The sequence below is a fragment of the Erithacus rubecula genome (assembly GCF_903797595.1).
Source record: "Erithacus rubecula genome assembly, chromosome: 15".
Classification (NCBI taxonomy): domain Eukaryota; kingdom Metazoa; phylum Chordata; class Aves; order Passeriformes; family Muscicapidae; genus Erithacus; species Erithacus rubecula.
In genome coordinates, this window is record NC_136667.1 from 11,999,768 (window position 1) to 12,014,124 (window position 14,357).

Sequence of the window (14,357 nt, forward strand, 5' to 3'; positions counted from 1 at the left end):
GCCAGAGTGCAGCGGGCAGCTGGCTCACAGGAAAGTGGAAGAAAACATGTGGATCCAAGGAGAGGTCTCAGATGCCATGGGTCACTCACCTCCAGGTCCAAGCTGGGCTGCTGAGATATGTGTGAACTCAAGTATGTTTGTCAATTCAATCTGCTTTCTGGGAGTCAATCAAACTCAAGTTGATGTTCCAAATATTTATTAAAAAGTAACTGATATTGGAGAAAAAAAAAATCAGCAAGTAGTCCAATGGCAGATTTATTGCATTTTTAACAGGTAAAAGGAATTAATCTATTTAATAAACAAAAATGGCAATAGGAAAGTATACTGAAGGATTCTCAATTAAACATTAAAATAGAAACAGCATATACAATACACATTTATATATAAATATATTAGTTACATTTTTCTTAAATTTATGACACAACATTCGTTAGCAACATCCAAAAATATTTCTTTGTGGCAAGAGACTCATATTCCTTCACAGCAATATTGACTCTCCATAAGTTTCCACAACAACAATTTTAGAGCTTGGGACTAGAATAGGTGTTTGACACACCATATCAAACCCAGAGGAAGTGATTTGAGACTAGTTTATATGTGATCTCAATGAGACTTGAGGCCAGATATGAAACAGGTGGAATTGGTAGAATGTGATTTAAACTGAAATCTCAAACTTGGATTAAAGCTAAATTGCCATAGGGAAACTGTGACACTACTCAGAATTCTCAGCTAAAACACACTTCCCTTTTTCTGTAAACAAATGTTAACAAAAATAAACTCTCTGTACTCTGTTAACAATTTCCTAACATAAAAAGGAGGAGTTGCTTGGGTAGTTTTGAAATAAGTCAATATGAAACTCCATTCTATCCTAAGCACTGCCTCTCTCGAAGCGCTAACAAACGGCACAGTGCATCCTGTTTGAGGCCACATTCCCTGCTTTCCACGGTTCATATTGCAAACCTCAGGTCCAGGAGGACTGAGCTCAAGCCTCCAGCCATGGTGGCTGAATCTGCCCAGCCCTGGGACACTCAGAGTCCTTCTGAACAGGTGATGCCAGGGCTGTGCTCCATCTGCTGCCAGGGCCACCCCACGCCCACCGCAGAGCCATCCCCATCCCAGCCTGCAGGGTGGGCACTGCAGGAGCTGCTCATACTCACTGCAGCACAGCAGGCACCTTGCCTATGTCCTGCAGAGACCTGGGCAGGAGCTGGGCTCAAGACCCTGTGGCAGATGAACATATAGTTTTTTTGCATAGTTTTGTTATGTGGTGACCCTGTCAATCCTGGGAAGATGCCCTACCGTGCTCCTGCTGCTTCTATTCCTGCCAGGTGTTGAAGGGATTCTCACAGCTTTCCTGCTCAGGACCTCTTTGGACTTGGTTTGGCTCAAATACTTGCTGGCTGTTAACTTTGAAGCCTGAATAAGAAATAGTGCAAATACAAGCTTAAAGAGTAAAATAAATAAAAAAACATACCACATTACCTTCATTAAAAATTCAGTTAAAAAGAAAAGAATATGTAAGATGAAACCCCAGTTTTGAGGTATTTGAGATAACTGGCAAATTTTTCATAAGATTCTTCACAATTGTCTTAATGCAGTATATTTCACTTGGCACTAGATGCTTCAAATTATTTGCTGATATGATTCTAACTAACTGTTGACTTTGAAGACTAGTAATGGAACACGGGACATCTCCCTGTGTGATGGGACAAACACTTCCTGCAGTTATGTGCCCTCAGTGCTTTTCTTATCCAAGTTCAACTCAAAATGATTTTGCTTGCATGGAATGGTGTGAATTCATCCAGAGTGGTTTTTCTGGAAGGCGAACAGACAACAGTTATTTCTCAGGGTCAAATACCTTTATTTGGCCATGCTGAGGCAGAATAAGAGGCCAAAACAGAACTCAGTTTGATTCCTATTATGGGAGGCTGGCTTGCAGTACATTTTAAAACAACATTCATCTGAAGTGGCTGAGATGTTCAAGTTTGAAACTTCCTAAGTGCCAGGGCACCCTATAAATGCAGCTGCCCCCCGTACTGCAGTGACCTTCACCACAGGCAGCACAAGCAGCAGAGACACTCAATCCACATGGAGACAACGCAGCATGCAAAGTTCCTTGGCCCACTTCAGAAAGGGGCTTTATTTCTCTCAATTCATCTTCCCCAAAAAAAACAGCAGAAGGGACATTCAGCAGCAAGTTGGTTTCAGAAAGCAGTGCACAAATGGCTTACTGTCTGCACTAAGGATTAGGCACACAGCCTGCTCAGGCTTTGGGGAATTCCTACACACCTCCATCTCCAGCCACCTACAAAGTCTGGTCTCGGTCTTTCAGGGCTCAGTGCTGGGAACTAGTCCTGCTTTGACTAGAACCAAAGAGAGAAGACTGCAGTCCCTGACCAGGGGCAGGGCTGCCTGCTGTCCTCATCAGACCTCCAGGGCTCAGACCTGCCCCTCTCCCTCTGTGCCACCAGCACACCAGCATCAAGGCAGGTGTGCTAATCTGAGGGTAGACTTGCACCAGGAGAGTCTTACCTGTTGATCTTATGGGATTGTTTCAAAGCAGGATCCACATATTTAAAGCCATAAAGAGATAAATTCACAATGAAGCTAAGGAAACAAAGAAGTCATCTCTACAGACAGCTGCCCTCACGCACACACAGCCCTTTCATATTCCATTAAAGAAACAGCCTTATCTTTGCCCATGTGCTTACGTCTAATGTGATACTGGCCTCCTCAGCACTTCATGACATTGATTCCAATGATACAGATAGCACAGCCCAGGTTTTAACAGAACTGATACATAAGAATGCTTAAGTAGCTTTCCTCTCCCCACTCCATGAGTTAATTACAGTTCTGTACATGAATAAAATCGGGAAAAAAATCTCCACTTTTTCTTCTATAAGCAAATTCATGTTCTGTGATGGGCAAAGGGAGGGATTTTTGGAACAAACACTGCCTTCCTCTTCTGCCTTTGTCCGCAAGTGTAAATGTTACTGGAATTTAAAAGTTGCAATCTGCATTACACAGACAGGACTCTGCTATGTTCACCTTTTTATTGCAATGTTCATGGAGCAGTGACTTTTGAAAGATGTTTGGAATGACTGTTGACCATGACAGGATACTGCCTAAATTAGAATCAGGCTCCAAGTATCTTACTGCAATTAGATTATGTCATATATCACATACTTACTCATGACTTGGGAAGGAGAGTGCAATGGTACTTAATGTCTGTAGAACGTCAATTAAAATGAGTGCATCAGGCACACTGGTCTGGCTTCTGCCTGCCTCACATCTAGCCCAGGCTAGTTCCTAAACCTTAAGAGGAAACAAAAACGGAAACACACACCATGCCCATACATACATCTGCTGGCTAATACAGTTACCTACCTAAAATGTAAAAAGCCATGCAGTTTACACTTCATTTGATACAGTTCTGGCTAAGTTAACGCTAGAAAAATAGAATTCAGAGGGAGGGGAAAAAGGTTTGCGCATAATAAATGGAAATTTTGCTGTCTCTTGAAGGTTGCATTTCAAGCATAACTGCATTTCTACATGCACTCTGAATGCTTCCCTTTTTGGGTGTTGGCATGCTTGTAACAAAAGCAACCAAACCAATTAATTAGGCACGCAGTGAAAGATGACATATTATTAAAAAAAAAAAAAAATCAGTTATTTCCATTCTGAAAATCCTTACTCAAAGCCTTGATGTCACAGCGATGTTAAGCATGAAAGGCTGCAGACTCCTTCCTTGCATGAGGACAACACCAGCTGTGCAATGCACACAGCTAGAAAGGCTCTTATATATTATATATACAACTTAATCCAGAATAAATAGTACTGTCTTGACTCATAGGTGTATTTCAGCATGGTTGTTGTTGGTTGTTATGGCTGGAGAATGCTTGCTTTTCATCCCTTCTGTCCCACCCTTGGACACATCAATGAACAGCAGCCTGGGAGACCACAGTGTCAGCAATATCCTTTTGTACTCCTTCCGAAAATTCTGGTTAAGAAGCCCATAGATCACAGCATTGAGGCAGCTGTTAAAATAGGCCATAAAATAGCTCAGGACAAAAAGCCATTCTGGAATGTGTGGCTGCACTTTTGAAGGATTAATTGAAACAGCAAGGCCAATAAAGTTTAATGGTCCCCAGCACACAGCAAAAAGGACAAAAACCACAAACATAGTCAAGAAGTTTCGGATGTCAGTTGCCCTGAGTTTCTGCTTGCAGTCTTGTCTCACCCGATGCTTGACTTGAATCACCAAAATCCAGATCCGTAGGTAGCAAAATGTCACGACAGAGAGCGGGACGATGAAGTGAACCACCACCACCGTGATGGTGTACGATGTGCTCACCGTCTGGGCAAAGGTGCAGGAGTAAATCCGGGGATCATACTGCAAAGAGCCAACAAAGAAGTTTGGCACAATGGCCACCACGGTGAGTATCCAGGTCAAGCAGAGATAGCAGCAGGTGTTCTTCAGGTTGAAGAGCTTGTCGTATCGAAGGCTGTGGCAGATATAGCAGTAGCGGTTGATTGCGATCGCTGTGATGTTGAAAATGGACCCAATGACACTTAAGCCCATCAGGAACCCACTTATCTGGCAGTGGACATTTCCCATGGTCCATCCATTGTGGAAGATGGCACTCAAGATCAGAGGGTATGGATAAACTGCAACCACAAGGTCTGCAATGGACAAGCTGACAACAAAGATGTTACCTACAAAAAAAAGAAGAGATCATGAGAGGTTAGCATAGCTCCAGATGGACAACTTGCAACTTAAAATTCCTCTTTAGGCCTAAGTCTTCTTATGTGCTTCACTCCACTCTCCACTTGGAATGTGAAACCCTAGAAAGTAAGACTTTGCTCTACTAGTGAAAGCAATGGATGACCTGCATCTTCCTTCTTAGGAGCAGTTTACACTAGAAGTGTTACCCTTTGGAAGTCAGAAACTTGTGGTCCTTTAAGCTGTGTAGGACAAAAGGATTTTGTTCTCCTTGTTGATTATCCAGCCTGACTCTCTGACTATCATTGGCCAAAGGAGTATGGCAGGCAAGTTGTGTTTTCAGTGGTTTATTCATTTCACTGAGAGCAGTTACACAGGAAAGGTCTCTTTTGTTCTTTTGCATGAAAGCATGAAAGCAGCTCTTTTGCATGAAAGCAGAAATTCACCAGAATTTCTGATGAATGCAGGTATGCATACACCAGAATTTCCTTAGCATTACTGCTCAAGCTAAGGATTGTATGTTCTTCAAGGAACAATGGAGCAGCCAGCCTTGACGTGATTATCTTATTTGGTGTATTTTCCTGTTCTTTTAATGTTAAAGTCCAGTTCAATATGGAAGGCCAGTCGCTTCTTCACTGTCTGGTCCCAGGCAGAGAAAGTGATTAATAAGCTGCAGTCATCCATCTCTGCAGAGTATGTGCTGCAGGTTGTTCATTTAGGCTCTACAACAGAGACTTGAGAGTATCTGCAAGTATAAAATATTTTAAGCCTTACTGGATTGAAAATGCTGCATTGTGTGGGACAACACCTGCCCGCTCCACTGTGAGGAGCAGCCTCCAATGACCTGGGTGACCAGTTACCTTCTAAAAGTACTTGCTGCTCATTTCATGAATCTGGTGTATTTTCAGGGAGGCAAAAAGCCTTTCTGTTCATTTTGCTAGTCAGCATAGAGGATTGCATTAAGAAAAGGACCCTGAGGTCTTGTGGGACCTGGTGCAACTACAGGACTAGCTATAATGTTGAAGAGGACATCTGTCAATATTCAGCATTTTGATGAGTATCATTTCAGCAGGGGCTCAACACTTCAGTTAGAGGACAGCACACTAGAGAAAAGTAGTTGGTTTTCCTAACTCTGCAATTTTTAGGTGTATCTGCAGCTGTGCGAAGGAAAATACTACTAGGTAACAGATATATACACACATAGAGAGAGTATATATAGGGAATAGAGTTGTATGTAACACATTTAAGGAGTGAACACCTGTGCCCCTATGTGATACAGGTAACATCCCACCCAACTGACCAGACCTGTGCCCTCTCTTCAAACCCTCATATCCTGCTGTCTAGTGGAGAAGATAAATGCTTTTTAAATTACTATAAAGAGGTGTTTTTTATGTAGTATCCCTGAAAGGACTCTTGCATCTTGATTCAACCAGGTCACAGGCTTTAGCACTTGGAAAAGACAACCAAGGGCTGTTGGAAAGCATGGCTGCATTGCCATTGCAGTTGGGTCATGGCTATGTTTGTGCCAAAAAAAACTATCAAGACAAGTCAAGAGCTCATATCAAGCCACTTCATGCTGACCGGAAAGCAGTCCAGACTGGACAATAGCCCCTGGCAGTGTGGAGCTGAGGCAGCTGACACAGACTGTCATTTAAAAATAAGTATTAGTAGAGGTCATGTGAAGTGCTAAAATCTTTTTGGATAGAAATTTTACATACACAAGTTTACCACAGCACACAGCTTCTGTGTCTGCAGGGCCTCAATGCTTCTTTCTTGCTGATTTAATAACTTACTGAGAGCCTTTTAAAATTCAGTTACTGAACCTGATCTCCCATATAATTAATTCCATTTATGCCCATTGTCGAGGGCAGAACCAACTATGGCCAGGCTTAGTGATGCTGCAGGCACTCCAGAGAGGGAATGCTCTTCTGCAGAAAAACTTTTATTCACTTGAACAAAATATGCACTTCAACAAAAAAAAGTGCCCCCAGCACCAGAATTTCCTATTGGAAACCTTTTCCAAAACAATTTTCAACAGAGTGAAACAGAGACAGAGAGATATCAGCAATCCAATTAGGAGGCAGACTCCACTAACTGAACCACAACTCTCCATGTTCACCAGACCTGTCCTACTTGGATACACATTTATACACAGGCAGCCAGAAAGCAAGGCTCTGCCTTTTCTGGGCATGAAAGAGACACATTCAACATCCAGTTCTGAACCAGGCAGAGCAGAACAAAGCTGAATATTCCCTACTTAAAACATTACATCCGTGGATTTAATCCAAAGCTTAGAAAAATCATAGGGAAAATTACTAGTCTCACTTCACTGCCAGCTGCTGGAAGAAATAAGCCATTTCTGCTGGTCTTTCTTAACCAACTTGAATATTTGAAAGGAAGTAAAAATATAAGGAAAAAGGTCTATAGAAACAATATCCACAGGATGAACTTCACAGTTTGAATTCAATCCAAGAGCACAGTATTGTGTGTATTATTTTGATACAACTTCATTGCAGGGAGAAAATGAGATGGTTTTATGAAGAAAATAATAATATCCCCCACTCAGGGAGCAAACTTGGCCTCCCCTCTGTACCTTCAATGGTGCAGTCTCACCTCTCCTACCCACCAGCAGACCTATGCCTGTGCAGGGTGCTAGGTGCCTAGAAATACAGCCAGAAAGGTTCACTCAGTGCTATTTCACAAAAACAAACTCATCTCCCAGTTTATGTGAGGATGCACCCAAATTCATCCTTTTCTTCTGGTGAGATGGGTGGGCAAGTCAGACTCATAAAACAGCTACTTGCAGGTCAGTCCTGGAAATCAGTGCATTTTTAATGGCTGAGTACTGAAAACAGGGGGCACATTGCATGCCACCAAAGCAGAACATGCCCTTCGAAGTGTGGGAACTGGCTATTGGCTAATTATTAAAATAGGAGTAATTTGAGTTAAACATTGCTTTAGTCTTGCAGTCCCTGGTTTGCTATGAGACTGCCATGTGCTGAGCCCTGCACCAACAGCTTGTGCCCTTCCCTCTGTAGGATGAGGTCGAACCCTCCTTCCCAAATACACTGTGGAATGGGAAGCCATCTAATATGTGGCTTTTAGCAAAGGTAAAGAGCAGTTTCCTGCCAATGGTCTTAATTACTGGGGTTTTTTTTACATTTTCCCACTATAAAACAAAGGAGTCATAAATAATACCAGCAGGGCTTTATCTGCAATTTAAATTTATCTTCTCGTGCAACACTATTTTCAGATGTATCTTTCTCTTTGTTGGCATGTGACTATATTTCCTTATTAGCTTTCATATTTTCCATCCCTTTTTAAATTTCTTAGTATAAACTGGCTCATGTCACTGTGCTCTATCCACCAGTTACAGAGTCATACATGAAGAAGCAGGAATGGTGGAGAAATGCAAGTGTAACACTGGTAATAAAGACTTGTCCACATTTTCAGAGAAATTATAAATTATTTTACATTACAGAAGTCCAACACAAAACTACAGATTATAGAGGTACAATACATTGTTCACAGTGTAATCCACAATTGTTTAGCAAAAAAAAAACCAAAAACAAACAACTCCAAACAACCTGAAGCTCAGCTGCAGAGCTGATTATAGGCATGTGCAAGTGATTCAAAAAGGAACTTATCCCAGAACATCTCGTGCCCTAGTACTTATTTGAGGTCCCCCTCTGCTCCTATAAATCTATTTCTGTGCACTCCAGCAGTCTGCTCCTGTACTCCAGCAGCTCCCTGGCCCTACCTCTCATTCTGCCTGGATTATCCAACAACACAGGTTATCTGAGGACTTATTGTCAAGTCCTGGTTCTAGGAAATGTGGAAATACCTCAATGAATTCTGCAAATCAATAAACCACATACGCAAAAGTCTTCACTGGCAGACTGCCACAACAACACCTGACTTTCATCCAAACAGGTATTGTTCTACAGAGATTAGCTGAGCATCACTGTACAAACACCAGGGTCACTGGCATTGCTTGCCTCAAGAGGCTGTTGGAAATCCCCTGGTGTCCAAGCTCCAGTTGCACAGATCCAGCCTCTCCCTACTTTTCCCACACAGCAGCTGTGGGCTGTCCTTTACAGGCTATGGTTTACATACCCTGAACCCAAAACCAAACAGGTGAGAGGGGGAGAAGGAGACAAAGTATTTTCTGAAAATTGCCACTTTTTGTACATCTCAAAATGCCCAAACACACAAACCTCTTGGGTTTTTATCAGTCATGTGAAGTTATTTTACATTCCTTGCTGAAGTATTACAGAACTATAAAACTGTTTCCTTTAGGTGAACAAGATAAGAGATGCTCAATGAAACCTGAAGTTAGCACTGTTACCTGTACACCCAATGCTGAAACTGAATTGTCCTGAGTGACAGGATTTGCACCAAAGCAGAAAGACAGTTGTTCATCAACTTCTGCTCACTTGGAACAACTGAGTCAAGTTCCAAGTGAGCCTGTCCAGGCTGCTGCTTCATCCCACCCTCTGTGCAGGGATTTGAGTTGCTCCCAAATAGATAGTGCCCAGAACAGCATTCTGAGACAAACAAAACCACACACAATAGCTTCAAAGGCAGCAAGTAAGAAGCTGACCCATGAGCACAATGGATGAGCATGGGGCTCACTGCATGACCAGTCACCTTGCTGTTCCAACCTCTTCCCAGCAGTGAGATCAGACGCTGGTGCCTGTCCAGCTTCTGCCTGATAACTGACTGCTACAGAAAAGCAGGTCTAAAAATCTGTATTGATAAAAATGTGCTAAGATACACAATAACAGATTACAGAATCCCAGAAGGAACTAGGTTGGAAAAGACCTTTAAGATCATTCTGGTCCAACCTATGACCTAACACCTCCTCATCAACTAAACCATGGCACTGAGTGCCACATCCAGTCTTATTTTAAACACCTCTAGGGACGGTGACTCCACAACCTCCCTGGGCAGATGATTCCAGTGTGCAACCACTCTTCCAGTGAAGAATTTCTATCTAACACCTAGCCTAAATCTCCCTTGGTGCAGCTTAAGACTGTCCTCTCATTCTGTCAGTTGTTGCCTGGAGAAAGAGACCAACCCTCACCTTACTACACCCACCTTTCAGGAAGTTGTAGAGAGTGATAAGGTCACCTCTGAGTCTCCTTTTCTCCAGGCTAAACAACCCCAGCTCCCTCAGTCATTCTTCACAGAGTTTGTGTTCCAGGCCCTTCGCCAGCCTTGTTGCCCTTCTCTGGATGTGTTCAAGCATCTCAACATCCTTCCTAAACTGACGAGGGGCCCAGAACTGGACACAGCACACAGGGTGCAGATTCAGTGCTGAATACAGAGAAGAATTACTTCCCAGGTTCTGTCTACACTACTCCTGATACAGGCCAGGATGCCACTGGCCTTTTTGGCACACTGCTGGCTCATGTTCAGTTGGTTGACCAGTACCCTTGGGTCCCTTTCTACCTGGGCATTGTTCAGCCACTCTGTCCCCAGCCTGTAGTGCTGCAAGGGGGTTGTTGTGGCCAAAGTGGCACTTGGACTTAAATTTCATGTTATTGGACTCGGCCAGTCTATTCAGTCGGTCCAAGTCCCTTTGCAGAGTCCTCCTATCCTCCAACAGATTGGCACATGCTCCCAGCTTGGTGTGTCTGCAAATTCACTGATAGTGGACTCAATCTCCTTATACAGGTCATCAATGAAGATATTAAACAAAATGCTGAAAGATTGTTGATGCAACTGGTATGTTTGCAGTGACTTCTTGCTACTATAATTATACTGTAAAACACAACTTGTAATAAAGAGAATCTTAAACTTTATGTTTGTTCATTTAGGTTTTATGAAAAAATCAACAGACTCAGGTCTTATAGATAAATGGGATTTAAGACACACATCAGCCTCAGAAACATATATAATGAGGTGCAGTAAACAATTTAACAGGCCATGACTGCAAACCAAGCCTCTGATGACCACTTGCCATAATATTAATACTCTGTGTTTAACCCTACAAAGCTTATGCTCATTGCAAAACAGAAACAAAATGAACTATTTGATCTAAGCAAAAAAATAAAGTCATGAAAAGGTTTATTCAGCAAGCAACACGACTCTTTATTAGCTGTGATAGCCTTTTTCCTGTTTGTTTTTACCTGCCACTTGCTGATTGGTTATATGTCACTATCCACCAGCCTGCAGAGGTGAAGTGTCTCCTTGGTTCTGCAAATTAAGTGGCAGCTCATAGAAAATGCTTAGAAATGTTATGACATAACTTTTTATGACATAAAGATACCACTGAGAGTGTGCAATCATAGTGATCATGTACTGCTGTAATTAAGTGGATGACCATGCTGTGGTGTTGAGGGATGCTGAGCCTGCAGCCCTCACTCTGACAAGCATTTTTTAGGTCATGAACTCTAGAGGGTCATTCCTGGGGTAGACAGTATTTACCCCATCAAAGTGCATTAGGGAGGGGAGTGTGACTCATTGCACTGATCCTTACAAACTCCTGGCTTCCAGGGCAGTATGACCACCACATACAATGACACAGCAGGAAACCCTGTTGCCATCTCTTTTCACCATTCTGATAAGCATCTGACGTGTCCACATGACAGCCCAGTGTATACTTACCCATTTTGACAACTGAAAATGTTTGACAGGGGAGCACAAGTGAAAATCAGCAAAATTCTCACTGAGATCCAGGAAAAAAAGAAAAAGCTAAAAAGAAGAAAAATATTTGTTCAATTCATTAATCCATAAATTTTAATTGAGGATTTTATTTGTGTACTTAAGGAGTATGTTCAAAGAAAGGAATAAATAAAAGAAAGGAAAAAGCATTCAATTAATTATCTGTTACTATTACTCCATTAGCATGAGGGGGATAAAGTGTGGTTTCCTGCAGTTAAGACAGTGCAGTTGGGCTGTCAGCAGCTCTCAAAACCTGATTGTGCTGCATAAAATGATAAAGAGGATAATAACAAAAAAGGGCAGGAGGAATTGCCAACCCGCAGCATTCTTAGGATTTAAGATTAGACAATGTGGAAGTATCCAATTTAAGGATATTATGAAAGCCTTAAAAACATGCATTAAACTCCAGAATAATTTAACTCCTGAAAACAGTCCTTTGAGATCTCTCAGCACAACTATGAAGCCAGAAAACAGCAGTATGCTATGGGCTACCAACTATTATCTGATTTGCTGGCATCATTCCCTATGGGAAGACTGGGCACTTAGAGCTACTCCCTGCCTTGTGCCAGAACTTTGGCATAGTAAACACTGGGAGGACCAGACATACAGAGCTTCAATTACATTTGTTATGCACCATATATTATCTTAGCTGATGGATAAAGAATTGCTTGCACTGCCAGGTGAAGGACTGGATTACTGGATTTTAGACTTTTAAGTCATGACTTTATAATTGTCTTGCTACCAAAACCATACTTGAGTCATGCTTTCAGCCACTCTAAGTGAATGCAGACAAGGGCAATTGTTGGCAGTGTTCACACCCCAGAGATTGATAACTTTCATTTGGCTAAGATCAGCCAGATTCACAGCCTTAGCTGAGCTCAGGAGTTCTATGGAAATGAACTAAAAATTGGAGAGCAGACCTATTATCATGATTTCGTATCTTTCCTTGTATCACTTACCTTTACACTGGAAGCAATGTAAAGGGGAGGATTTTTCTGTTGCTGCTACACAAATGGTAGCTGGACATTCACTTTCAAATGAATAAAAATTATTTAATTATGCCTTCTTCTGAACCCTTTAAAAAGTGGTCAGCCTTCTTTTGGTACCAATGCAGAGCAAATTCCTTATCTTCAGAATTGCAAATACTTTATAAGGAAAAGTAAGTTTTTACACCATCCTAAGTAAACAGTGTTTGGCAAGTTTCCAAATGTTCTTACCCATTAATCCTAATACATTCTGCTCACCTTGGGCACTCCTCCCTAAAAAGGTGATCTGGATATAGTATCAAGAAACAAAAAATTATATAAAGTTGACGTTTTATCTACCTGCAACATTTTTTAAGTTTCTAAAATACCATTTAATATTCATTTAAACTCCTTTTAAAGACTTCTTCCTGTGTTTTCCTGGAAGTTCTGACCCTTTGCATGAGGAAAAACCACAATGCTGTAATTCTTAAGGATTTGTAAACTTAGCTCTTGCTAGTGTGGTATTTTTCCTGGGTGCAATTATGAACCTGCAAGTAATGGAGAAGGAGTAAGTAGTGGTCTTGATCCAGCTCCTAATAAATACAAAAGAAGTGCTAAAAGGTGCCCTTTCTGGTTATGAGCCCCTGATTTCTGTCATTTCACTGTTATATCCACCAAACTCAACACTGTGAGATAGTGAGCCAATCCACACAAAATCTTGATTCCTTCTTGTATCAATTCCAAATTCTTGGACTAAAAATGGGCCTGGAAATACTGCCTGCCTTTACAGCACATCCCAGCAAGGCTGATGGAGATTAAGTGTTGGAGTCAAGAGGCCTTTGGGGCCATTCCCCAACTTCCACAGAGTGAGAGGAAGCCTCAGCACCTTTGTTAGTGCCAGGTGATCTGCAGAGCCTCAGCTGCCGTGTCTGCAAGGACAGCATGGCTAGTGGCGACATACTCCATAAGGCAGCTCCTGTGGGACACAGATGCCTTTGGGAAGCCTACACAAAACTCCAAATGGACAGAGGTAAGCCCAGGTACCCAAACTAGCACCTGACACTCTAAATACCAGTGATACCACCTGTATTCCAGCTGTTTACCCTCCTTTTCTGCCTGAAATCCCTGCTGAGTGGCACTAAGTTATATAAAACACCTGCCTCATCTACATCCAGGCTGTGTAGGTGTTGGGGGTTGATTGTTTTTCTATTACTGTTTCAATATGAAGAATTTTTCCCATTATCATGCCAATGGAGCTGGCCAGGTTACACCCAGGATCTCTGATGACTCCAGACAAAAGGGGTCGGTGGCAGCGGCTCCCAGAGGGGACTCGTGTTTGCAGCGAGCTCGGATCAGGACGCCCCATCTGCAGCCCCTGCTGTGGAACACAGGAGAGCCAGACCCTCTGTGATCACCTGCCCTGCATCTGCCCCGTTCCAGCCTCCTGCCTCTGCAGACACAGCTGATCCCCCGGACACACACGGTGAGCGAGGAGCCGCCGCTCCAGCCCGTTCCCACCGAGACCGGCGTGGCCGCTGCCGCCCCTCCCGCCTGCGCTCCCGCCTGCCCTCGGCAGCTCCGGGCTGGGACCGAGCACAGAGACAGTGTGCCTGCAGCTAAAGGGACTGACACCGAGTTATCTGTTCTGTTCTGTTAGCAATTTTAACAACTGCTGTTGTTTCTGCTTGTACGGTTAGATATATTAGTAAAAGAGCTGTTATTCCTACCCCCTTATCTCTGCCTCAGAGTTCTTTATTCAAACAATTATAATACTTGGAGGGAGTGGAATGAAAGTCTCTATTTCAAAGAAAAACTTCTGCCTTTATCAGCAGACATTGTCCTTGAAACCAGGAGAGTAGGAAACACAGGCCAATGAGCTTATGTTTGCCCTATCACACTGGCCACATGGGCACAGGGATGAACTCTACCAGCCCATATTAACATCAGGCCCATTATTTATCATCTGGTTTGTAAAGTGCTCTCAAAGAGGAAAGACCCTG

The 14,357-nt window shown here is 42.6% G+C and overlaps 1 protein-coding gene across 5 annotated transcripts in view; it reads right to left on the minus strand.

The window, feature by feature from the left end:
• Positions 1-239: 239 nt before the first annotated feature.
• GPR50 (G protein-coupled receptor 50) overlaps positions 240-14,357 on the minus strand; it is a 47,012-nt gene continuing 32,894 nt past the window's right edge. For 3 of the 5 annotated variants that reach the window (XM_079319035.1, XM_079319034.1, XM_079319033.1), the window contains one exon: positions 240-4,716. In XM_079319035.1, coding sequence (XP_079175161.1) covers positions 3,848-4,716 — 869 coding nt within the window. In that variant the 3' untranslated portion in view covers positions 240-3,847. Of the gene's footprint in view, positions 4,717-9,326; positions 9,346-14,357 lie in introns of those variants that run through there. The other 2 variants (XR_013776035.1, XM_079319036.1) reach the window with 2 other exon arrangements.